The sequence below is a fragment of the Rhinopithecus roxellana genome, chromosome 14 (assembly GCF_007565055.1).
Source record: "Rhinopithecus roxellana isolate Shanxi Qingling chromosome 14, ASM756505v1, whole genome shotgun sequence".
NCBI lineage: Eukaryota > Metazoa > Chordata > Mammalia > Primates > Cercopithecidae > Rhinopithecus > Rhinopithecus roxellana.
The window spans coordinates 105,623,800-105,651,225 of NC_044562.1; the positions used below are offsets into that span (position 1 = coordinate 105,623,800).

A 27,426-nucleotide genomic window follows, 5' to 3' on the forward strand; every position below is an offset into this window, starting at 1 on the left:
CAGAATCTTTTCCAAAATATATGCTCTTTTCAACATGCTCAATTCATTGCTGTTATCTACTAAATATACACATACCAGACAGAAATGGTAATTTGGGGGAGGAGGGATGCCAATCACAATCTACAAGGACAAGACAGCCACAGGGGCATGGGAAAATGAAGCACAACTCAGGGGGGCAAGCAGCAGTCACGGGGTCCCCCACGGGCACTGAAGCTAACTAAGTACCTACAGCTGAGTGCAGGGCAGGAGGGGGTCGCAGAAAGAAGCTCGCCCACTACACACCCAAGCCATGGGCTTTCTTAAGATGCAGCACTGGCGGATGGCATGCCCTTTGGGGAAGGCAACTTTTAGCAAAGCACCCTGAGAAGATTCTCAGCCCTAGAAACACGCCTTTCAACCAGGTATGGTCATAAGGTTGGGAAGGAAAAAAACCCAGAAAACCAGACAGGGGTATCCCATCACCACCATCCCAGCAGAAACTGCTTCACCCACAGCTTAGCCCAAGTTTTTTCCCAACACATCACCTGTTACATGGCTGCAGCAATAGGAGGTGACACATTTCCACTGCCTTCTTGCTTGTTATCCACTAACAAATGCTTTCCAAACTTCCCCGTGACTTAGGACACAGCAGAGCCAGGAAAGGATTAGCCAGAGGATCACGGTGAAGCAGTGAGGGTGACAGGGAACAGATGGTACAAACCAAGCTCTTAGGAATGGAAAGGGGAGAAGAATCCTGCCAGGAAGCACTCACAGCTCCTACCAAAGGAGCCAGCAGGCATTGGCAGAGATGCGATTCCATGACCAAAACTTTGGTCTAGAACATTCTTCTTTGTAATGGTCATAACATCCTTTGTACCCGTAGTGTATGTGTAACCTGGTGCTAGGTGAGGGGTAGGTATGTGGTCACTGTTTATGAAATGAAGGAACAAGGATCCCCTGGCTCCCTTGAATGAACCACAACAATGGATCATTCATAGTAAAAAACAAAACAAAACAAAACAAAAAACAAAAAATAAAGCCCAGCCTGAATCAGTGCTGGACCAGAGGGAAACATTTTCTTTTCCAAAGAGCACAAAAGAACTGCTCTTCTTCCAAGTATGTTGGAGAAATGCGTCCCAAAACTACAACACTGTTATGTTAGAGCAAGTCTCTTGTTACCACGATGAGTCCACCCACTCCACCTCCCTCTGCAGCTGAAGGCAGTGGCTGTGTCTCTGACCTGAATAGCTCGGCCTTGAGCAGCCTTGCTCCCCAGCCTATGTGGCCAACTGTGTTATCTTGTCAAACGTGTGGCTCTATCAAGTAATCCCGATGGTACAGAAGCTAAGGATGGGGAACAGACAGGTTCAGGGTAGCTGCATGTGTTCTCAGGGCAGCCAGGCAATAGTGAACTCCATCCTCACTCATTGCTTCCGAAGCATTCAGGGGCCCTCTGGGTACCTGCCAATGCCCCTGGCGTGCTGCACAAAACAAAGGTGGAACCCCTCTCCTGTTTGTCCGTGACACAGCAGCTCCACGCCCCAGCAGCAGCTCGCAGACCTCCAGCTTCCCTCTTCCTGCGGCAGCAGTCAGGGCTAAAGGAAAGTCACATAGAGGGGAATCTGTTAGCATGTGGTGGAGCACAGATGGCCAGAAATTCTTTGACAGTTCTCTCCGCCAGTGGGAGGTAGGGTCTATATGTCCTCCCCCTTTGAACCTGCGGGGGCTCTGTGACAGCTTTGACCAACAGAACACAGCAGAACCAATTCTGTGTGAGTGTCAAGGCCCAGGTCCTAGGAGATGGGCTGCTTGTACATCCTTGAACACTCTTTCCTGGAGGCAGGATGCCATGCTGAGAGGAAGCCCAAGCAGTCCTGTGGTGAGACCCACAGAGAGAAGAACTGAGGCCTGGGCATGGCTGCCAGTTCCAGATGGGCTCCCAGGAGACAGCCAGCACCAGCCGGCCAGCCACATGCATGTGCCATCTGGAAAGGGATCCATCAGCCTGGGTCAAGCTGCCCCAGCTAAAGCCATGTGAGCAGAGGTGAGTCATCCCCACCATGCCCGGCCCAAACTGTAGATTCAGAGGTGGCTAAGTTTTGTTTCTGTTTTTCACAGGAAGAGATAACCAGAATACAGTGCAACGCAAACACAGGTTGGTATTATTGTCTAGTTTGGCCTCTTACCCTAAAATCATAAAATTTCATTCAACAAGAACAATCACTCAGGCAGTCTAGCGTGCATGTCACTCCCCCCTCGTTAAAGAATCTCCTTAACAAGTCAAGATTCAGGGTTAAGAAAGTCAAGAAAGAAAAGAAGATCCAACTGTAGAGGGCCGGAGTGAACACGCTGGCCCAGAGGCAGTGAGCTGTCGTGGTGATGCTGCGGGAAGTCAGCTAAGGATGAAAGAAAAATGGCATGCAAGGAGAGAGGACAACAAGACCCGGTACTCATGGCACTCTCCCGTCAGCCGGGGCCTCCCCACTCCCCGATACTTAATTTGGGGGTAATAGGCAGGGGGTATAGTTCGAAGAGTTGCTTCTGCTCATCGCGGGAATCACTGTCTAGAGAGGAGGACGGAGGAGGTGGCAGAAACCACCCCAGGCCAGGACGATCGGCTCTTCAGTGGGACCAGAGGCCAGCAAAGGGCTGAGTGGCGAGGGACGGCTGTTCTTCCGGAGGGAGGGAGGAGATGGAGCGCGGCGCCCTGGTTCTATTCCCAGCACATGCCTGGGATGACCCTGTTTCTAAATATAGCCTCCAACCTATACATTTCCAGTTTCCAGAATAGGGGAAGTGTTCTTAAAAGTCAGTCAGGCAGACAGACCTCTCAGGCTGAAAATGGGGTAACACAGAAACAGGCCTTCAAAAGGTATGGTCCACATGCCAGGGAGCCCATGAGGAGCACCCAGCCCCATTAGTAACCAGGCTCACTAACGAGAGATGGATGTGGAACAAGAAAGCTCACACCCTGCTAGCGGAAAGGCACACAGAGGCTGCTCTGGAAAACAGGCTGACGCTACGAGTAAGTTGAAGATGGGTGTAACCCCCCCACCCAGCAACCCACTTGCAGAGATGCACCCTGCAGGCACTCTCAGGGTGCACCAGAAACACAAGCAAAAATGCTCACCTGCACCCCAGGCCGCAAGCAATCCAAACAACCATCATCATCAGCAGCAGTAGGCTTCAAGAAAGTGGCACAGTCAATCAGCAGAACACTACATGTCTACAAAAATAAACAGCATGTGGCTAAACACGACTGACCAAGTCAGTCTCACAAACTTAACAAGGATTCAAAGAAACCAAACCCGAAAGAAAACACAGAGGACTTTGTTCATACACAGTTCAAAAGCAGAATGCTGTGACAGCCGTCTCAGGAGAGGGTCACCTGTGGGCTTCCAATTAGCAAGGGTGGGACCTGGTTTGTCTCCTGTGCACCTTCTGAGCTCAGGTCTCATAGCTAAACCCCAGGAGCCAAGGGCTCAGGGATGCTGGTGTCTGCACACACCCCTTGGTCTGCCTGTCCTCTTTGACACCCCTCAGGGCAGCTAACAGATGCCTGCTTCCTCTGGTTCCTACAATAAAGCCCAGGGAAGCTGGGAGTCTGTTGCTGATTTGTGATGTCCTCTGGTCACACCAGTCAGCATGGCCATGGTTTAACCTCCAGAAGCCACATACACAAAAGGCGGCAAACCAGTTATCTCCCTGCAACAAACTAGCTCCCCTACTGAACAGTCTCTACAGACTGTCCTCAGGGCCATGGTGCAGTGTGGCTGGCGACCTCACCTCTTCACATGTCACAGAGAGGTAGCCACATCTGTCCCATGGATCACCTGAGCTCCGTGTTCAATCTGGGGCCTCGTCACCAGAAAGTGAGGGAGTGAGTGTGGGCAGCAGACAGTCCTGGTCCTGTGGACCTAAGGATGTAAAGGTCAGGCCCAGGATGACCGTGGGGAAAGCATCCCCTTCTCCATCCTTCCAGAAGGGGAAGGCAGCTCTCACTTTGCTTCTGGTCCTCAGTCAGTGTGGACCTCATCAGTGAAGGGACCTTCTTCAGTGGCCTCATCATAGACCAGCCCCTCGTAAGAGTTTACACAGCAGCCCAGGGAGCTCAGGGCCAGTCTGCAGGCCTGGCCGATTCCTCCCACGCCCTATTCCTCACCACCCAGATGACGGCCTGTTTCTTTTCAGAAAGGAGGCCACCACGTTTCTCCAGAAAAATGCGTTTAAAGGGCTCTGTCCTGACGGATGTCCTCAAGCCTCTTGATCTATGTTTGCAGCAGACAGCACTAAAGTGGTGGGGGGCCAGAGGAGGTAACAAGTCAGGAGCTGACTCCCAGCTCCCCAGGCCTTGTCTGAGCACCAGAGAGAGCAGGCATCTGCCAGCTGTCAAGATGCTCTGACACCTGATGCTACAATATTTTTCCATGAGGCATAACAACTTCAGTTCTCTGTGGTAGAACAGTCCTTCACGTGCACTGGGACATGGTCCCTTGCAGCTCTTCAAGGAGGTAGCTGGTAAACCCAGCCAAGGTCCTCATGAGAAGTCAGTGCTGGCACCAACATGTGTGTTCAGTGAGTCATCCTAGTGGAGGGCACAGGGGGCCTGTGTGCCATGGTTCTCAGAAAGTGAGAGACTGCTCAGCTCTGGAGTCCCAAGGTCCAGGATGTAACACAGCACAAGACACCTGAAGACATGATCTAGTCTCAGTTGCTATGTGTGACCTTGGCAAATCCTCAAGGTCTCTGAGCTTCAGTTTTCCCACGCAGAAAGCTAAGGAGTTGAGCCTGACCAGAGTTATGAAAAGGCCAAAGTTTCTGCAAATGCTTAGTCCTCATTTCATTCTTTAAATGCACCTTATTTAAGATTTTGTAATAAACACAATACCCACCCCCCACCCAACCACCACATTTGCAGTTACTAAATTCTTTCTTTTTGTGTTTGAGACAGGATCTTGCTCTGTTACCCAGGCTGGAGTGCAGTGGTGCAATCTTGGCTCACTGCAACCTTTGCCTCCCAGGTTCAAGGGATTCCCCTGCCTCAGCCTCCCGAGTAGCTGGGATTACAGGCACGAGCCCCCATGCCCGGCTGATTTTTATATTTTTAGTAGAGATGGGGTTTCACCATGTTGGCCAGGCTGGTCTTGAGCTCCTGACCTCAGGTGATCTGCCCACCTTGGCCTCCCAAAGTGCTAGGATTACAGGTGTGAGCTACTGTGCCTGGCCTGCTGTCACTAAATTCTGATAACTTGGGGCCCAGCGCATTACCATGGGTGTCCAGAATAACTTACCAATGGGCAGTCTTCATAATAGTGCTTTTCCTGTCATCTTTCTAGATAGATAATTTCTTAGAACTACAGGAAGAGCCGTTCTTAACAACAATTGCCATCTGCATCACTGATCTGGATGACGAAGTGGATTCTTTCAAGACAGCGCAACCAGAACAAAATATTGAAGGGCACGGATGCTACAGCTGATCTGGACTGCAGGTACCATTCATATTTGTGTTATGCAAACAGGCCCATTGCCCTTCCTGAGCAGACATTTAATCTCAGTGCGTCGGTATGTAAAACTGACATAAATACCATTAACAGGATGGTATTTATATCAGTTTTACATACTGACGCACTGAGACAGAGGTGGGGAGGCGGTTCCCATACCTAAAATGTTTGGAAACCAGGGTCCAAGGTGATCCTATCTGTACTCTGAGAATCTACACAAACCAGTTCTGGTCCCTGCTGTCCTGGGAATTCCCGCTATAGTCTCTTCCTGCCACAATGATAATGTTAATGATTCCTACTAATATAAGGCTCGGGGTACTTTTATATTGTGAGAGACCAGAATATGCAACCCCAAAATATGCCTTTTTGCATAAAGATTTTGAGCTGATTATTTTGAGATACTGAAGACACAGGAGGTATTCCAAAAACAGAAGTTATCCTCTTTTAAGACAAAATTCAAGGGTGTCTTCCTTTCTACACCGAGAAGAGAAGGATGACTACATGACTAGAGACTTCTATCAGTGAAGAATCTGGCTCACAAACCTTACCCTTGTTAACCGCTTTTCTTGGGTACCTCCCCATAACTGGCCTTCCCCACACCATTTATCTTTGTTTCAGGGGATTTTTTTTTTTTCCTTTGAGATGGTTTCTCACTCTGTCACCCAGGCTGGAGTGCAGTGGCACAATCTCAGCTCACTGCAACCCCTGCTTCTCGGGTTCAAGCAATTCTCCTGCCTTGGCCTCCCAGTTAGCTGGGATTACAGGCGTGCGCCACCACGCCTGGCTAATTTTTGTATTTTTAGTAGAGGCGGGGTTTCACCATGTTGGCCAAGCAGGTCTCGAACTCCTGACCTTGTGATCCGCCCACCTCAGCCTTCCAAAGTGCTGGGATTACAGGCGTGTGCCACGGTGCCCGGCTGGGATGATGGCTTTTAAGACTAAAATCTAAGCCACCTCTTGGACACTGACTCATTTCTCTGGGTATCTCCCACAGATACAACACAAGATAACAAGATACACCTGCTATTCAACTTCTGTTTGTGTAAATCTGTCTTTCATTGCTGTAGTCTGTCCCAAGAACTGTGAAGGGTAAAGATAAAGTGATTTCTTCCTCTCCTACAATATACATTATCTGGATTGATCTGATCATGTGATTCTTACGCTGGAAGAGCTGGGTATTGAACCACTACCTGGATCTGCTGCTGCTCAGCCATTTTCCTCCAGGCAAAGAACAACTCCCTCTTCCTCTTCTCCCCGGTTAACCAGAAGAAGGAATGAATCAAAACAAAGACACATTGGCTCCATGCAGAGGCAGGGCCCAGGTAAATGCATGATGCCATGCAAAGGAATAAACACAGGACTCTTCCATTTGATGAGATCTGAAGCAGCCCATCCACCACAGCATTCTGCTCTTTTATTTAGTAAACAAGTTTCATCTTCATTACAAATGGGGCCTTTAAATCAGGATTTCTGTTGCAGCTGCTGCTGAATTTTTGCAACAGCAGCACATCAGAAATGATAGTCCAGCACTAAAAATAGGGACCTCTGTTTCACAGAGGCGTCAGAGAAGCCACAAGTTGGAGCAACTGACAAGGGGCGAGTGTGCCACCCTGGGCATGGCAACGGGGTTGGACCCTGTCCTCCTCCTTTTCCTTCACAACTCTTGCTATGGTATTTGGTGACTTCCTCTTGAGGCAACTAAAAACCTGTAAGTACAGGCAGACTTTGCTCAGGCTTAAAACAGATCACGTACTACACACAAATTCCTGACGAGGCTCTCGTTTACAAATGATGCAGACAGAAAACAAGATCTGTGTTTTCCTTTTTCTAAGCAGATTGAGTATTCTGGGGCCATCGCTGCAAACTCCTGAGGCTCTGCCATTTTCAGGGGATCTCAAGTTTTAGCAGCCTCAGGGACTTACCAACACCATGTACGGAAACAAAAGAGACTGAAGAATAGCCAGCCACATGCTTAAGCAAACAGGACCACGGCTAAATTATGCTCAGGAATTCCAGCTATTCTGCTGCAAAAGCCGACCTCGGGTGCTGCCCACCAGGCTCCAGTGAGGGTTAATGCACTCCGCCTGACCCGAAGGAAAAGAGGGCAGGGGAGGGCAGGAGAAAAGAATGCCCTGCTATGGGCAGTACCTTGCCTTCTGGCCAGTGAAATACAAAGATGGAGAAAAAAAAAAAAAGACTTGGCATGAAATGGGAGCTCAAAAATCAACGTGAACAGATGGCACTTTTTAGGACTCAAATTGGACACAATTTATTCTAGTTGCAAAATCCTTAACAAGATGGCATTTGTGAATTAGATTCCCATGAAAGCACATATTTTCTGACGATCTGAATAATTTCACCTCAGCAACTTGCCTCCTGTCTTGAGAAGGCAAGTAGGTTTGTAATGGCAGACGTTCATTTTACGAACAACCTGACTGGCTGGGCACGGTGGCTCACGCCTGTAATCCCAGCACTCTGGGACGCCGAGGCGGGCAGATCACGAGGTCAAGAGATTAAGACCATTCTGGCCAACATGGTGAAACCCTGTCTCTATTAAAAGTACAAAAATTAGCTGGGTGTGATGGCACACGCCTGTAATCCCAGCTACTCGGGAGGCTGAGGCAGGAGAATTGCTTGAACCTGGGAGGCGGAGGTTGCAGTGAGCCGAGATTGTGCCATTGTACTCTAGCCTGGGCAATAAAGCAAGACTCCATCTTAAAACAAAAAATTTAAAAAAAAAAAAAAAAAAAAAGGCCGGCGCGGTGGCTCACGCCTGTAATCCCAGCACTTTGGGAGGCTGAGGCCGGCAGATCACGAGGTCAAGAGATCGAGACCATTCTGGCCAACATGGTGCAACCCTGTCTCTACTAAAAGTACAAAAATTAGCTGGGCATGATGGCACACAGCTGTAATCCCAGCTATCCGGGAAGCTGAGGCAGGAGAATCACTTGAATCCAGGAGGCGGAGCTTGCAGTGAGCCGAGATCTCTCCACGGCACTCCAGCCTGGTGACGGAGCGAGACACGGTCTCAAAATAAATGAATAAATGAATAAATAAATAAATATAAAAAAAACCTGACAACAATCTGAACGTATTGGAAACAGCAGCAAGAGAGTTTTTTGTACCATAAAATGGATGGTTTGCAGGAATCTTTTATATACTAAAGTTCTCTGGGAAAAGATTTGATTTGCAAAAACTCCACTGTCAACTTGCCGGGGACACAGTCATTCCACAAACAGGGCTATTCCTAAAATTCTATAGCAGATCTGTCACTCAAATTCACGGGATGTGCTACCCAGGCTCAGGATGGCTTGGCTTACAGATCACAACAGTGGGTCTGTATTCCCACCCACATTTGGTTTTGGACCCAATTTGGGGGCTTTAGAGAGAAGGGCAGCAGGGTCGGTGCACACAGAAGCAGCTTCCTGCTGGCAGACTATGACCTTTTCATGCATTACCCATGGATGTATGAAAACCATTCTGCAAGCCGGAACGAAGTACCTCCGGAGAACAGCTTACACCAGGAGAACCCACTTTCCGTTGGCTGAGAGGGCACTGCGGGCAGGGCAGGATGGCTGGGCTCTGCCTGTATACTTGTATTCACATGTGGAATTTACTTCCTATTATCCTGGCCTCTCCCGTATTTTATAAAAATGAGTGGAAAATGAAAAAAATGAGTGTCAACATTAATTGAAAGCAGCAGGGTTCTCATAAATGTCATCTAATTGCGGCCAAGGTGAGAACTGTGAGATGTGATGAAGGTAGTGATGCTCGACCCTCAGCCCCAGGCCCGATGGCCACACCCTGCTCAACTGTAAAGGCAGAGACCACCAGGAAAGAGTGTGCCTGACACATTGCACATTTCTCAGCTACTTTATCTCAATGGTAAAATGTAATGAAGGATTTTAGGATTTTTTTTTTTTTTTTTTTTAACTCTGGGAATGACTGTCCGCCCCACCTTTGTAACTGACTCTAAGCGGCTACACGGAGGCTGACCAGTCAGACTTGTTTTGCTGCCACTGGGAGCTCAGCTGTCACGCTGAGGGCCTCGGGGAAGCTGGCCCCCATGTCCTCTGGCTCAAAGCAGCAACCCCTCCCCAAAAGGCCAGGCAATGTGCCACCCCACCCCACCTTCTAGAAATAGGACTAAGATTTACAGAAGCCAAATTTCGTAGCCTCGCTTTGTTCTTTGTTAGGCATTTCCTCCTGTCTGTGAGGGAGGGGAAGGCTTCTATTAGAAGAACATACTTTCCAAGAGCTATAAATTTTTCACCTCTACAAAGACCAGGCAGTTATCTAACCTAATCCTAAACAATTTAAAGGATAAAATGAAGGTAATCAAGATGGCTCTTCCAGAAAACTGTACTTGCACTGGGAGACAAACGTCCCAAGCCTTGGGGTCTGGGACAAGCCTCCAACACTGCCAAGCCTCAACTGAAGCTTCTGCAGGCTGGGACACTGCTGTTCAGTGACCTCACGAATGGGAAGCCAGCACTGCCCAGGTACAATCACAGGCCGTGTGACGATGTTTCAGTCAGCGACAGACTGTGCATACAACAGCACAGTGGTCTCATAATACCATATTTTTATACCTTCTCTATGTTTAGACACACAAGTATTTACCTTTGTGTTATAGCTGCCTACAGTATTCAGTACAGCAATATGCTATACAGGCTTGGAGCCTGGGAGCAATAGGCTGTGCCATCCAGGCTTGTGTAAGTACACTGGAGGATGTTCACACAATGACCAAATCGCCTAAGGATGCATCTCTCAGAACTATCTCATGCACAAATTTAAAAAGTTGTAGTTTTGAACACCTTGCTTATTGTTTCCCATTTGCCAAAACTCTCCCAGGAGGGCCAGATCTCCCAACAGCCATGATGGGCCTGCAGAAGCAGCCTGGCTGGGGCCAGATACGGGGATTCTGTGTTATAAGGCAACAGGCATCAACCAAGCATCATGGAAAAATGTGGCTCCCTCTGCTGACAGACATGACCCTGTTTTCACCGAGCTATCTATGGGAGGTGAAGACACGGCAGAATCCAAATCTGGGGAACCAGGACGCTCCTGACCATGTTACAAATTCTACTGTAAAAACACTGTCAACCTGTACGTGCATTCGAGATTAAACAGGAACCTCAAATTGCCAACTTCTTTTAAAAAATAAAATATGTAATTGCACCTGTAAACAGGACTTCACACGTGTGACCAAAATTCCTTTCTTTTCCATCCTTATGACTCCATCTTCCAAAGTAATTGCAAAGTTGAAGATTCCATCACTTACACATCCACTTACTCAACCGACAAATGTATAGCATACATTAATAACACATTACAATAATAATATTAATCAACTTATCACAACCCTGAATACATAGCATTTATTGAACACGCATCAACTGCTGAGAGCTGCACAAAATACCCTGGGTGGATTCTCATTTAATCTTGTTGAGAACCTTTTGAACCAGGTGTCATGATGATGCCCACGTTACTGAGGTGAAATAACTGAGTCACAGGAGTTACATCATCTGCCCCAAATCACAAAGGGAATCAGTGTCAGAGTCAGAAACTTAACCCGAGCAATGGAATGGATGTGAAGCCATGCTCTTGATCAAAACAGGAAGATGCTATTGGATTTAAATAACATACCATGCCATTTATAAAGGGCTGCCTACACAATGCTCTTGGTCCTCCATATTCATAAATTTGGTGAACACAATCAACTTCTATGAGGCAAGCACTACTCACAGTTCCGTTACAGATGAGGAAAATAAGCCCCAGAGAAATTAAACAACTTACTTAAGGTCCCACAGCCAGTGGGAGTGTGGCTAAGTCTAAGGTTTTTGTTTTGTTTTGTTTTTTGAGACAAGTATCACTCTGTTGCCCAGGCTGGAGTGCAGTGGCATAATCTTGGCTCACTGCAACCTCTGCCTCCTGGGTTCAAGCAATTCCCTGACTCAGCCTCCTGAGTAGCTGGGATTACAGGCACCTGCTACCACACCTGGCTAGTTTTTGTATTTTTAGTAGAGACTGGGTTTCACCATGTTGGCCAGGCTGGTCTTGAACTCCTGACCTCATATCTGCCTCGGTCTCCCTAAGTTCTGGGATTACAGGCATGAGCCACTGCACCCAGCCAGTCTGAGTTCTTAGCTCCTACACTGCTGCCTCCAGGAAGTCACCTTTAAAAATATCTAAAGGAACCAACAACCTTCTATGAGTGTTGTTTAGAATGAAAGTACCAGAAAGTGCTTCTCTTTTTCTGAGGAACTGCTGTGATTTCTCCCATGGACAATAAAAATAGTTTACAAGGAGTGTGTTCCCCTCTAATTCTGGCCACATGGCATTCTACAGCCACAGTAGTAGCTCAATTTAGTATGCCATGGCACGAATGTTTGAGTGGTTCTTCATGTCCTATTCCTGACTTAGTGTTTTAAAGTTCTTATCTGCATCATTTCAAGTAAGCTTCTTCAAATCCTTTGAGGAATAATGTGTGTGCTGTAAATAATGTAACCTCAATTTAAAAATAATTTCCTAAAAGATAAACAATATAAGCCATCTTTCATACAGACTTTGTTCTTCCAAGAATCCATGAGAAGACTGGACCTTTGGACAGCTGTCACTTCTGAAGTGTGCTGAGAATGTTCACTTGTGGAAGGCTGGGTTACACACTAAGTTATTTAAACCAGGCATAAAGTTCTGTCTCTCCTCTCGGTAAGGACTAAGCTTGTGCTGAGGACTTGGTTACATACCAGGACACCACGTGAGTTCTCAGCGTAAAAAGGGGGCATTTCCACAAAAGCATTTTACACTATCTCACATCTGGCCCCCAAAACACAGAAAGAATCCAAATATCATTTCAAGAATTTGAAAGAAACAAGGATGATTTTTCTGTGAGTGTGTAATCCTTCCTAAAATATGAATGAATACATTTTTCTGCTGAAGGCAGAAGTATTTTTTGTTAAACATTCAGGATTCACTCATTAGAAAAATGGACTCTGCGTACAGCAAGAACAGCTTGAAGAAGATGGTCAAGGGGCCAATTCGTTCGTGCTTGAGATGCCACCCCTGGGTTTCTACCTGCTCACTGCTGGCCTCGCAGCCTGCCCTACAGGGTGGGGACATGCTGACCTGACCCCTCTGCCCTCTTTGCAGAGAGGTGTGGTCTCCAGAACCCACCCACATCAGGGGCAAAACCCAGGGGTCTGTGAGACCAGAAGGACAGGGTGTGGACAAACCCAGCCCCCTCAGTTCTGATCCCCCATCTGCCTCCACTGTTTGGGGGACCCCTGTGCCCATCCTTTCCATCCAGAGCCCTGTTACCCCTTCCATGTTGGTAACCCCACTTTGTCCCTCCCTTATAGGGCACAGGGTCACCCCACCCCATCTTGCTCCTTTCAGGATCCTGGGTAGTCCCTCCCACTCACCCTTGAGGGTACTGGCTTACTCCCCATCGTGTTGTTATGCCGAGGACAGTTCCGACTGACAGCAGCCTGGATTTCCATGCCCACTAACCTTACTGAACCTTCTTAGAACAAACACTTGCAGAGGAAGGAATGCCTTGATAAAAAATTTCCAAAATCAGTACTGGTGAGATGCTCAGGACCTCTGAAAAATCCAGTATCTTCAGTATTCGACAGCAAGTCACAGTTTTCCCTACAGGATCCTCCATGTGTGTTCCATGTAACACATATTCTCCACATGCCCCAACAAGCCATGGGCAAACACTTTCCTTCCAGTCTCTCACCTGAAATTCTGTCCTGAGATATGCATGCATTACCTAATGAGGAGGATACTTCCTGATTAAAGGTCACACATCATCAATGACAGGGATGCATCCTGAGAAATGTATCATTAGGTGATTGTATGATCGTGCTAACACCACATGGTGGACTTGCACGAACCTCGATGGTGTAGTCTACTACATATCTAGGCTACATAGTACAGCACCTTGCTCCTAAACTGCTAACCAGTACAGCCTCTTACTGTACTGGATACTGTAGGCAGCTGTAACACAGTGGTACTTGTGTAACTAAACACAGAACAAGTAGCAACACAGAAAAAGTAAAGACACAGTATTTTTATGGGAACACCTTCTCACATGCAGTCTGTTGCTGACAGAAACATCATTATGTGGGGGATGACTGTATATGTGACTGCAAGGCTCAATCCAGTAGACCTGACATTTATTTTACATTCTTACCAAATAACAGCCCCTCCTCTCTCCAAAATGCCTAAGGTAAATTCAAATGAAGAATGGGTCATTTTTACACCAACAGTAATAAGGCATCCGGCTCCCTGTGTTCTGGGGCGGCTTTGGATGTGGGAAGCCCACTCTCCATGCCTGGGGCCCCCTGTGATGGAAGCCAAAAGAGCCACAAAAGGGGAAAGGAAAGTAGTCCCATGGAAACAAGAGGGAAACGAAAATCATCAAAGTGTCAAATACAACAGGAACCAGCTTCACAGCCCAATTTGGAAACAGGTGCAAGGATCCCGCCCCCAAGAGGGGCCTGGAAACACCCACCCCAGCTGCAGGGCACTGCCTGAGGGCTCAAGATCCAGAGGGAGCCAGGTTCTGTCCAAAATTCCATCCAGAATTAGTGAACAGTGAACTACGGTGAGCACACATGCTGAGTGGAACTGCTTCAATGCGCTACACAAAGGGAGGCCTGCGATGCGGCTAAATAGCCCATTCAACTGACAGTGGAGAAAATCTGGCCCATCTTAGGAACAGAGGCAAATAGTTGCTTTGGCAAGAAAAATTATTTACCTGATTAAACTCCTTTAGAAAGTATTCAATAATTAAAATAGTACTGATTTAACATAAAATAACACTTCACATGAAGTATTTCAGTCATACTTTTAACCAACTCTGATAGGGCATCCCCTTCCAGAAATTAGGGAAGGGCAGCCCTGGGGAGCCACCATGGTCCTGTGCACGAAGCATAGGGCTCTGGGTGTGCTGGTGACCTTCCTTCAAACAGAAGGACCTCTGAGGGGGTGACCATGACAGGGCGGGATGGCTGCCAGAGATCTGCACAAGGGCACAGCACACCCAGGCTGCAGAGAGGCAGATGTTATGGACACCGATGGGGCTATGCCCACTCTATGCTTGGCTAATAGCTGTGTTTCCAAAGATCCAACCCAGCAGCCCACCGAGGACTTGGCGAGAGGATGTGAGCCATCCTGGAGTCCAGCAAAGCATGGTCTGAGCTAGGACACCAAGAAATCAGGACACTGGGTCTTTATGAGTGACCAGGCCCCTTACTCCTCCCCCTCCAACCACAGGTATTTCTCCCAAATTATTCTGCAGGTGAACATCTCCCTCCCTAAAAATATGAGTTTGTTTCATGTAAATCCACTTGTCCACTTGGTCAATACCTATGTGACAAGGACCGGGCTATACCTGCACTGTCCAATTTGGTGGCCACCTGTCACATATAATTTAGATAAATTAAGATGAGATTTTAAACTACTGTTCCTCAGTTGCACAAGTCACATTTCAAGTACTCAATAGCCACATGTGGCTAGTAGCTACCATGCGGGACAAAACAGATACCACTTCCATTACTACAGCAAGTTCTATTGGGCAGCACTACAACCGATGGCTGCCATACACAAAGGTGAGGACAAAAGACAGGGAAACTTCTGCCCTCACAAAGCCCATGACTGGCTGGGTGTGGTGGCTCATGCCTGTAATCCCAGCACTTTGGGAAGCTGAGTCAGGAGGACTGCTTGAGCCCAGGGATTTGAGACCAGCCTGGGCAACATGGCGAATCCCCATGTTTTGTGTCTCTACAAAAAATACAAAAATTAGCCAGGTGTGGTGGCTCATGCCTGTAGTCCTAGCTACTCAGGAGCCCAAGGTGGAAGGAGCACCTGAGCCTGGGGAGGCAGATGCTGCAGTGAACCGTGATTGCGCCACTGCACTCCAACATGGGTGACAGAGTGTGACCCTGTCTCAAAAAACAAACCCAAAAAAGCCCACAATTTGGGAAAAGCAGCCACCTGTCAAATAAGCCACATCAAATAAGCCTATCAAGGCCAGATGTGGTGGCTCACACCTATAATCCCAGCACTTTGGGAGGCCAAGTTGGGTGGATCACGAGGTAAGGAGATCAAGACCAGCCTGGCCAATATGGTAAAAACTCTCTCTACTAAAATTACAAAAATTAGCTCGGCTTGGTGGTGCATGCCTATAATCCTAGCTACTCGGGAGGCTGAGGCAGGAGAATCCCGTGAACCAGGGAGTTGGAGGTTGCAGTGAGCCGAGATCGCACCACAGCACTCTAGCCTGGCAACAGAGTAAGACTCTGTCTCAAAAAACAAAACAAAAACAAAAAAAAGTCCATCAAATATGATGTACTGATGGTAAGTCCTATGAAGGGAACTGCAGAGTGATCCAAGGGAGTGGAGAGGGGTAAGGCTCTGATACCAGACAGGCCCATCTGCCTACAAGGCAAGTGCTGGAGCAGAAGGGCCTCTGTTCTCTTCTATTCAGAGCAAGGTTCTAACCAGAAGCCCACAAGCAGGCTCACACACTTGAGAGTGGCCTGGAACTTGCAAACACAGTCCTTCTGCCAATCCACAGCAGCATGAGGTCACCAGCTAAGCATCTCTGGTCACTTCGGCTTGGGCTGATTCACAGCAAACACTGACATGGAGATAGTAACTCAGTGTAGCCAGAACTTTTTGGGAGGAAGCATGGAGTTGTCACAGCTGTGGAATGCCTGAAACAGACGCCACAAGCATCTGGTGGATTCTCACCATGTTTCAGGCTGCTGAGAAACTACGGAACAGACACTGACCGAGTCTGAATATCACCGAGCCAAGGGCCTTGGCATCCTCAGGGTGGTGCTGTTAGGTGCAGGCATTCATCATCTGCTCTGAGCTTTCTTCTGATGAATGGATCATACTACTTATTCTCCGCTACAGCCTTTTGTTTGAAGCTGTGGAGGATGCATGGGGAGAGGGAGAGCTCAAGAGCTAGTGAACTACAGCACTGAGTTCTGAATGGCTTGTCCCTAAACATTGGACAGACAAAAAGCAAATGATCCCAGATGCTGGTGAAAACAAAAACTTACACAAGTTAAGCCCTCTGCTCTCCAAAACCAGTAGAGACAGTCTGCAAGTTTTCTAAAGGCTGTGGGTTTACTGCAGTAAACCCCTAAACTAAATACTGTTCCCATTTTTTATGAATGTCTTAAAATTCTATTGTACATTTTCTTGTCTCCTTCAACCTAACACAGGAGCCACCTACTTCTGTGATGACATTTGTTGACTCAGGGTCACCAGCAGTCAGATGTGCAGGGCTCTGAGGGTGGAAGGCTGCTGCTGTGCCCAGTGCCACGACACTGAAGGCCTGAGTGAGGGGGACCTCCACGGGGCTGCTGTTCCCTCACTGGTGGCTGTCATTCTTCCTCACCAAGAACCCACCGCTTCCAATCAGCAACAGGTATGACAACCACATTTCCGCCATGTGGAACAGATTCACTGAATTGCAAGGCTCTCCTGGCAGAAAACTGGAGGAGGAATTTGTGCATGAATTTAGCTCCCGCGCCACTGGCTCTGGCAATGGCAGAGAAGAGATGGGCAGGTAGCTGTCCTCCTAACGGGGGTGTCCCTGCAGGAAAACCAAAGGCCGGCAGATGAGTCAAAACAGAAGAGGAAGCTCTGCCTTGTCACCTCATCAGCTAGCATTTTAAAGCCAAGCTGTTCATAGCTAAATCTATGCTGGACAGACTTCTGTAAACACACTTAAGGTTTCAAAAGAAATAATGAACTGCTATCCACACAAAGCTTCCAGTTTTTCTGCCACCTTCCCACATCCCAGATAGGTATTACTCTTGGGATCCTATCCTTATGCTGTGGCTAGGGACAGATAAGGTTCATCCTAGAGTGTTTTGGACCCAAAACACCATTGACTACACCCAGGAATGAGGACCAAATGAGAACAGGATGCAAAACCACTCCTTTCCCTTCTGTGGGTCCCCACAGCAACAAGCAACAATGCACACAGCAGTGCAGTCACACAGGCTGGGGAATCCCAGGGCCCATGGCTTGAAGTTGAGCCTTGGTGAGAACCAGGACTGCGAGCTCACCGATTCACTCGCAGGATCCTTACCAAGGCCTTCAGTTCTCTGTACGATGCCTCATCTGCCTTCATTCCTACATTTAGGGTTGGTAACAGACCCCACGTGGCCAAATCCCAAACACGGATGTCACATTCTGGAGCATGCAGTATACATTTGTGTAAAGACCCATATTTGCAGATGTTCTCTCAGCTGAAACCCCCTGCAAGATTTCAAGGTATTCCTCTGACAAATGTAGGCCTGGAAAGTAGGAGGGCTTGGGGCAGTAGACGATAGTGGTTGTCTTTGAAGGAGCACAAGAGAAAGGTACCAGACAGAAAAATGCACAGAGAAGGCAAGGTGGATTTTGTTGAGATGCAGTCCACAGAGAGTCACTGTGGCTCTTTTAGCCTGAAAAATAGCACTTAGCTTGCTTCTTTTTGGTTTACATTTTAACAAGCGTCTCAAGTAAACTCTTGCCTGATGAAATTCACCCTGATGCCTGGTGAGGAAGAGTGTGAACTGCTTCCCAGGTTGCAAAGTGGTCTGAAGGTTATGCATGAGGCTTTGGAAGGGAGGGGCCAAGTTGCTGTTTACCTTTTCATTAAGACCCAGGGACAACTACAAAGAGATGAATTCTGCCAACAGCTGAAAGCTTGGAAGTGGGTCTTTCCCCAGTGGAGTCTCTGAGAAGAACACAGCCCCAGCCAGCCAATACCCAATTAGGAGCCTGGGAAGATCCTGAAGTAGAGAATCCAGCCAAACTGCCAAGAATTCTTATCTAGATAAAGACTGGTGGGAAGTCTGTTGTTTCTCATGTGTCTCTTTAGCCATCAACTGACCGGCAGATTCTCAAGGCAGGAGGATAATGCAATTCAGGACTGGTTATTGAGAGAACAGAGCTCACACAAAGCCTTCAAAAATCAGCCCTTCTCTGGAATTTTCTTCCAAATAAAAAAGTCATCTTGAATATTAAAGGTTAGAAATTCTCACTTGAGCTAAATGTGTGATGTCAATGGCTGCTAGACCTGATGTCCATCGTCTTCATGGGTACCTCTCACTGTGTGTCACTCTATGTCAGGCTTTCTAGACAGCTCTGCAGGGTGCTAGGAGTCACCTGAAATGACTTGGGATGCTTGTTAAGAAAATCACATCCTGAGCTTTCCCCCTAGTGAATCAGAATGTCTAAGCCCAAGTACCCCAAGAGGCTCTTATCACTAGGCAATGAAAGAACAGGGATTTGGACCTTCTGGCTGTCAGTAGTCATGCTCTTATCCACTCAGCAACACTCCTGCCCACCACATCATTTGGAATGTGATGGAAACTTTTCTTTCACCAAATGATAGAGCAGCCTATACTATTTAAAAGGGAAGGGGGAGGACTCCATAAAGAATTAGGCAATATTTCAATCCACATACTTTTTACCCGTAGACATAATCCAACTCCGCTGGAATTCTGTACTTTCTCTGCACCTGGGAGCACACCCAGCTCCTTCTTTGGGCCCACAATGGGGATGGAACAAACAGCTCTGAGGCTCTGAAGGACAGGCCTGCACTCCTGCCAGGAGGTGAGGCTCTGTGGCTTTCTCCTAGAGTGAGCTATCTAATAAGCTCTCTACACCACCATTTGGCTTGTTAGGAAATAATTTAGGAGCATTTGGAAACAAATCTGTGCAAGAGAAATGGAAGTCACATATACCAGGTACACAACAGAAACATAACCTGGAAATTCATTTTAAATACTCTTGCTGACATCTATTTAAAAACAACTTGTAATTTAAAGTCTCAGATTTCTAACACTAGTCCAGTCAAGTGGAAAACTGGAAAGCAGCATTACTGATTTAGTCTCACAAGTAACAAACTCAAATCTTCACCAGGATGTGCTCAGCCCAGGCTTCTCACTGTAAAGACCAATGAAAATGACTTGATAGCCTGCATTTGTATGGTAACGTGAGTAAACCCCATGAGGCTGAGTTTTACCCTCATTCTATACAGGGCAGTGCAGGCCACTGCCTTCTGTGCTGAGCCGCCTTTGATTCGTGTGACAATGGGGATAAAAGTTCATGCCTAGCTCACTGTGCGCAGGTCACAGGAAGATCACATTGGTGAGATGTGTGAGATTCGGCAAGCCAGAAAACACCTTACTTAGGTACTTCCACCTGACATTCATCTGATGCACAGTAACTGCTGGTCTAATTCAAAATAATCAGTTAATAGGATTGCTTTAAAAAATAAAATCTTATGCTTCCAGCGAAGTTTTGCTACTCATTTAGAAAGTTCAAGGAGCTCTAAACTTCAAATGCCTGTGATAAAATAAAAATAGGACTACATACATCATAGTCATTCTTAAGACAATTAGGCCAAAATAGGGCTAAAACATCAAGCAAGCTGCCCCAGACTACAAGCAGTGGCATTATAATTACCTGTTTCTCCCCACAATGTGTCGGTGCCATTGACTTCTACTTCATGTTCCTTCTCCATCCCCAGCAAGCACTGGACCACCTGTCAGAAGTGGCAAGGTGATTTAATGAGTTCTCATAGCAAGAGGTGCTTATTATATAGCCCATGTATCAAAGGAGAGAGTGTGTTGTTTTTTAACCATTATCTCACGCTGCACAAGGAGAGAAAAATATAATGAAAACTGTTTTCAAGTATAATTCATATGCTATTCACACTTTCAGTTGAAGAATAATTAAAAAAAATCTCTGAATTTCAGCAACATGGTTCAGGATTACTAGGTACTCAGAATTCTAATGAATTCCAACGTGACCCAAATATGCCAGCCTCATCAACAAAGGACATGGCAGATCACACCAAGTGCAGTTTCTGCATAAATCACAAGATAGTGAATCAATTTTTCACAAGGAAGGAAAACAAGGCAATATACCTTTTTCAAAATTTTTACAAAGTATGGTTCAAATACATTTTCTACTGGTAGCATTATTCTTTTTCCCTTATGGGACTCTTCCTGTCAAAGGGTAGGTCAGGTCACAGGTATGGAGGCAGGAATCCTGGCTTGCAAGGAGACGAAGCATCTGTGCCCCGGACCTGAGCCGGCGTTCACCCCGACCAACAGCAGCAAGCAATGGGAGAACACGACAAAGCCACCTTCCAGTCTCCTAGCCCACACCCTTCGTGGTAGGCTGAATAATGGCCCCCAAAGATGTCTACATCCCAATCCCCAAAGCCTGCGAATGTGACCTTACAGGGCAAGGAATTGCAGATGTGATTATGAACCCTGAAATGGGGCGATTATCTCAAATCATCAAGGTCTATATCTGATACACACCTGATCTAATAAATCACAACCATCCTCTTAAGAGAGACAGGAGGAGTCCAGGTCAGAGGACAGAGGAAATGAGACAACAGAGGTTAAGATGAAAGTAAGGCACTCTGGAGATGGAGGAAGGGTACACGAGCTAAAAAATACAGGTGGCTTCAAGAAGTGAGAAAAAGCAAAGAGACAGGTTCTCCCCTAGAGACTTCAGAAGGAAGGCTGGCCTCCCAATAGTGTGATTTTTAGACTTCTGACCTCCAGAATTCTAAGAGTAAGTGTGTGCTACTTTAAGCCACTAAGTTTGCATCCATTTGTGATAACAGCATTAGGAAACTAACAAACCATCCAAGTCTTGTGGTGAACAAACCCTGCTTTTTTCACCCTATTGGCTGTGCTGAGGTGGTTTTCGCTCAGCATTTCCTCCCAACAAGCTTTAAAACAAGGGGGTCTGCATGGCTTAAGACAAAGGTCATTCCTAGGCATTCATGGTCCTTCCAATGATGACTTTTCACACTTAAAAAAAGGAAAACATCCATATTTTCGTATGTGTGTTTAACAGTATCTCTGTGTGTGTATATATGTGTGTGTGTTTAATGTTTTAAATGCCAGAAATTAGCCAGCCACTATTTCATCCTTGTGTGTGTGTCCGCCCATGAGTTTTGAATGCCAAAGTCAGCCAGCCAGCTTCGCACTCAAATTTACTAAAGTCATTTTGGAAAAAGAATCTTACCAAATACTGGCACCTCTAATTGCCTGAAGATAATTCAGAGTGAGAAATACACAGGAGGGCGCAAGCAAAACGTTATTAAATTCACAGATAAAGAAAGCCAAGACACACAGGTCAGGAGGTTGACAATTAAATCTTCAAACTGAGGAACACCAACATCTGTCAGAAATAAATGCTCTATTTAACTACTGCATGGAGTTTTCATTCAGTGGAGGAGCTGTAAATGACAAGCATTCTTGCGTGCTATCAAAGCATTAAAGTTCTATTTTTAAAAATCCTTCAAATACTCAGGAACGATTTTAGAATCAGGATTCTATGTGATTATTTTTAAATGAACACAAGGACAGAAGAATGAATCAAAGGGGAAAAAAATGTAAAACAGCAGGTCTAGAGGGCAGAGCAGGGAAGGAGGAGAGACGTGAGCAAGAGCTGAGAGTTAATGTCATCAAAAGGCTTCCCACAGAAGAACAACCCTGCCTGTCCCCATCACGTGTGCAGAGGAGTGTGCACTGTCACTCGTGGGAAGGATGCGATGCCCGTAGAAGACCTTCTACTGCAGGTGGTCAATGCCAACTGCTAGTTCTTGGAATCCTCATTCTTTCAGTCCTTCGGTGTGTCAATTGACTTGCTGAGCTACAGCTTCTAGTTTCCCAGTGGGGACACCCCTGCCCCACTCACCGAGCTGTGGCCCATGCTGGCGGCCGCGGTCAGTGCCTGCTGCAGGGCGTGGTTCTTCCTCAGGGCACCTGGCTGGGGAGGACCCGGCGACCACTCACAGGTCAGCAGGTACTGGAGAATGTCACCATGGCCCCGTAGGGCACTGTGGACAAGCGCACACTGGCCCTTCTTATCCAAGTGGTCCACCTGGGGGCAGGAGTGGGGGAAGGTTATGGCTGAGCACTACTTTCCCTCTGAGCATGTGGATGCACCATAAGCTGTTACAAGTGTAAAGCACAGCTGGGATCCGTAAATGGAAGTGCAGTGATGTGCAGCAGTAACATACTCACCCCAAAGGCTTAGCCACACATTGCCCTTCTCCATGAACTGAAGTTTATGTATGTCCCAAATGTTGGATTTGAGAGAAAAAAAATAAAGCTCCCATAGCTGTTATAAGCCTAACTGTGTGCAAACCCCACTCCCTGTAAGCATACATGGGGTTCACATTCCAACTTGTCTTTCTGGAGAACATGGAATCTTAGTCTGGATTACTTCCAGACGGTAATGAATGTACCATTCCAGGCCTCAGGTTCCCTTTGCAAGACTCGGTCACAAAACTCCCTCCTTAATCCCATGTCCCTGCAGCAAACTACACAAAGCTCCTAACTCTCTTGTGAGTATGTATGGAGACACACACTAAACACTCGGACAAAGCCCTGTACTTCCCGACTTTGGTAGCTTGGGTGGGGCATTCTAAGTCTGCTGTGACAAGCTATAATTTGGGGGAGTAAAGCCAGTCCCTGGTCACTGAGCCAGGGGATCCAAAGAAAGAGAGGGATGTGGAAAATCAGCTGAGTGTGGAAGGGCAGGAAAAGAGTCCAAGTGGCATCTGATTGGGAAGGAGGCCTTATGCAGGTCGGTGGCCTGGGCATGCTGCTGGCAAGTAAAGCGGGGGTGGCCACAAAGTCAGGGCAGGCCAGCTAGGCAGAAAAAGTGAGTGAGTGCCACACACCTCCTCGAGGCCCAAAAGCAGTGGCAGCCCTTCATGCCCTGTCTAAACCCCAGAGTACTGGGCCTGGGAGTGGAGCCCAGGGCCTAGCCTTGCATGCCTGCCAAATCTGGGGACGCCCTGTACCCTCTTTCAGAGGCTTTGCCAGAACCCCCCAAAATAGCACTCAGCTTCCTACTCCAGAGCTTTCAGCTGTGATGGGGGGAGGCCTGCTGGCCTCAGAATAAAGTGTAAAGCACAGCTGGGATCCGTAAATGGAGGTGCAGTGATGTGCAGCAGTAACGTACCCACCCCAAAGGCTTAGCCACACATTTCCCTTCTCCATGAACTGAAGTTTATGTATGTCCCAAATGTTGGATTGGAGAGAAAAGAATAAAGCTCCCATAGCTGTTATAAGCCTATTTTTTTTGAACTTTAAATATCCTAATTAAAAGATAAAAGATAATTAGCAGTTTATCTCCATTGTTATTCAAAAGACGCATTTCCCAAAAAATTGCTTCCAGTAAATCTAGTATTTACTGTGAGCTCGGTATCATTCTCATTCACCCTATTAAAGCTGACAGCTCCTGGCCAGACGTGGTGGCTCACATCTATAATCTCAACAGTTTGGGAGGCCAAGGCAGGCAGATCATGTGAGGTCAGGAGTTTGAGACCAGCCTGGCCAACATGGTGAACCCCATCTGTACTAAAAATACAAAAATTAACCAGGCATGGTGGTGCGTGCCTGTAGTCCCCGCTACTTGGAGGATGAAGCAGGAGAATCACTTAAACCTGGGAGGTGGAGGTTGCAGTGAGCTGAGCTCATGCCACTGCACTCCAGACTGAGCGACAGAGTGAGACTCTGTCAAAACAAAAAAGAAAGCTGACGGCTTTCTTGTCTCTGAAACTATAGCATACACAGAAAGGGTCAGGCTCCCGGGATTGGTCACTTTGTAAATGTGCCTGACTGGGGCAGCCTCAGAGAGGTGTGTTTGCTCATACACAGCAACTCTGCTTCATACTTGTATGAATATATACAACTTGTATAGTAATTGATTGATTTTGTAGAGTAACTTGTATAGTAATACATAACTTGTATAGTAATACATAACTTGTATAGTAATACATACTTATTTCATATATGACTGAATGCTTACTCGACAGCCCTGTGGTAGGGACTGCTGTTATGCCCATTTTACAGATAAGAAGCCTAAGTCATATATAGGCTCAATAACTTGCCCAATACCCTAGAGCTGGCAAGTGAACAGATGAAGATTCCAGGCAATCTAGTTCCTGCAGCTCAGGCACGTGGCTTCTTCATGAGTTCACGGAATTCATCTTACTGTTTTAAAAGGACATAAAATGGGATAAGAAGAAGAGAGGGGGAAAAAGCAAACATTTAAAATATTTTAAACCAATCTTGGTGCTTTCTAGGTCAATACTTGCAAGCTTTTTAAAGGCTGGCCCTCCTCATGTGGCTACGAGCCAGGGTCTCCCTGGAATTCTGCCTTCCCCTAGACAACATGAAACAGAGTTGCTGTGTATGAGCAAACACACCTCTCTGAGGCTGCCCCAGTCAGGCACATTACAAAGTGACCAATCCCGGGAGCCCGACCCTTTCTGTGTATGCTATAGTTTCAGAGACAAGAGAGTATGGCCTAGCAGATAACAATTCTAGCAATGAGATGAAGCCATTTCCCTGCCCCAGCCCCCAAAAGCAGGCTACTGCTTACCCTTGCTCCCTTCTTGGTCAGCAGACACACCAGCTTCATGTGGCCGGCAGCTGCTGCATAACAGAGGGCAGTCATGCCATTCTCCGATGTTCCGTCCAGGCAGGCACCAAATTCCAGGAGCAGGGTGACAACTTCCTCGTGGCCAAGGTGAGACTGGACACACAGGATTGGGGCATTATTTAACACTTCTGTCCTGTAGTTCACGTTGGCCCCTCCCAAAATCAGGAGACGGCTCACCTGTTGGACAAGGCCCCCCCAACAAGATTGTCACATATCTGTCATCTAAACATTTATGGAAATGGGCAGTATCCTCAATTTTCGGTGTCATTTTAATCCAGTGGTTCTCAAACTTGAATGTGTACCAGTATCACCTGGGAATACATTAACAATGCACAAATGCACATTCTCATTGGTGGGAATGTAAAATAGTGTAGCTTACTGGGTAACAGTAAGATGGTTCCTCAAAGATTAAAAATAGAACTACTGCCCCAGGCACGTGGCTGTAACCCCAGCTGCTCAGGAAGCTGAGGTGGGAGGATTGCTTGGGGCCAGGAGTTTGAGGCTATAGTGCACTATGATCATGCCTGTGAACAGCCTGTTGCCCTCTAGCCTGGGCAACACAGCAAGGCCCTGATCTGAAAATTAAAAAAAAAAATTTTAATTAAAAATTCAGTAGAGGATAGGCGCGGTGGCTCACGCCTATAATTCCAGCACTTTGGGAGACCAAGGTGGGCAGATCACGAGGTCACGAGGTCAAGAGATCGAGACCATCTGGCCAACATGGTGAAACCCCATCTATACTAAAAATACAAAAATTAGCTAGGCAGAGTGGTGCACGCCTGCAATCTCAGCTACTTGGGAGGCTGAGGCAGGAAAATCGCTTGAACCTGGGAGGTGGAGGTTGCAGTGAGCTGAGATTGCACCACTGCACTCCAGCCTGGCGACAGAGTGAGACTCAGTCTCAAAAAAAACAACAACAACAAAAAATAACAACAGAATGGCCATGTGATCAGCCATCCCACTTCTGAGTATATATCCAAAAGAAGTGAAAGCAGGATTTCAAAGACATATTTGCACACTCATGTTAATTGCAGCATCATTCACAACAGCCAAGAGGTAGATGCAACCCCAATGTTCATCAGTGGATGAAGAAAATGTGGTACATATACATACAATGGATTATTACTCAGTCTTAAAAAGGGAGAAAATCCTGCGATATGTGACAACATGGGTAAACCTTGGGGAAGTGAAATAAGTGAAACAAGCCAGACGCAAAAGAACAAATACTGTGTGATACCACTTATGAGACTATATACAGTAGTCAAATTCATAGACAGTAGAATGAAGGTTTCTGGGCCTGGGCACAGGGGGAAATGAGTTGTTGCTTAAGGGATACAGAGTTTCAATTTTGCAATATGATAAGTACTAGAGATCTATCACACAACAATGTGAGTATTGTTAACACTACTGAATTGCACACTTAAAAATGGTTACGATTGTAAATTTCCTTTTATGTGTTTCTTAACCACAATTAAAAATAAAAACTAAACAAATGGCCAGGCACGGTGGCTCACGCCTGTAATCCCAGCACTTTGAGAGGCTGAGGCGGGTGGATCACCTGCAGTTAGGAGGTCGAGACCAGCCTGGACAACATGGTGAAACCCCACTCTACTAAAAATACAAAATTTAGCTGGCGTGGTGGCACACGCCTGTAATCCCAGATATTCAGGAGACTGACATAGGAGAATCACTTGAACGCAGGAGGCGGAGGCTGCAGTGAGCCGAGATCACATCACTGCACTCCAGCCTGGGGGACAGAGCAAGACTCCGTCTGAAAAACAAAACAAAACAAAAACAAAAACAAAAAAAACCTAAACAACTGCAATTTCTTGGGCCCCACCCTGATTTCTGATTCATTATATCTGGGTGGTACATTTTTAATGAGTTCCCCGTTGATATTGACACTCTTGGTTTGGGGAACCACAATTTGAAAAATCACTGTTTAACCTCAACAAAACCAGGAAATTCATTTTCCTGGCAATGAAGTAATAATTGTGGCTGGGTACAGGGGCTCACAACTGTAATGCCAGTATTTTAGGAGGCTGAGGAGGGAGGACTGCTTGAGTTCAGGAGTTTGAAACCAACCTGGGCAACATGGCAAGACCCAATCTTTATAAAAATTTTTTTAAAAAAGAAAAAAATAGTCATGGTGTTAATAGTGAGATAAGGCCAAAAGTAAATACAAATACTTTATGGGGATGTGTTCCTAAAAGAAACAGAAAATACGGAAATGTCCACATGTGCCAGGATTGTCAGCAGCATAACACTGCTAGAAAATAATGTGCTGCTTCCACTAATTACATATCCGCCAGTTAGTAATCTCCTTGGATCTAGGTATTGGGAAAAGCTTTTCATCTCCAGGTTTTAAAATAAAATCACTGAACATATGCAAATTTTAGGTATATTAATATTTTTTCTTTCAGATCTCCAGATCATT

General features: G+C 46.6%; 1 protein-coding gene and 1 long non-coding RNA gene across 6 annotated transcripts in view; one reads left to right on the plus strand and one right to left on the minus strand.

Annotated features, from left to right (window-relative positions):
• Positions 1-27,426, minus strand: part of TANC1 (tetratricopeptide repeat, ankyrin repeat and coiled-coil containing 1) — a 141,146-nt gene that overhangs the window by 13,927 nt on the left and 99,793 nt on the right. For all 5 annotated transcript variants that reach the window (XM_030916559.1, XM_030916562.1, XM_030916563.1 and 2 more), the window contains 4 exons: positions 24,930-25,166; positions 22,230-22,415; positions 19,971-20,049; positions 1,441-1,574 (listed from right to left, as the gene is read on the minus strand). In XM_030916559.1, the coding sequence (XP_030772419.1) occupies positions 1,441-1,574; positions 19,971-20,049; positions 22,230-22,415; positions 24,930-25,166 (636 nt within the window). The remainder of the gene's footprint in view (positions 1-1,440; positions 1,575-19,970; positions 20,050-22,229; positions 22,416-24,929; positions 25,167-27,426) is intronic.
• On the plus strand, positions 1,488-7,128 carry LOC115893222. The gene is made up of 3 exons (XR_004053199.1): positions 1,488-2,134; positions 5,316-5,468; positions 6,475-7,128. It is a non-coding gene; the product is annotated as an uncharacterized LOC115893222 (long non-coding RNA).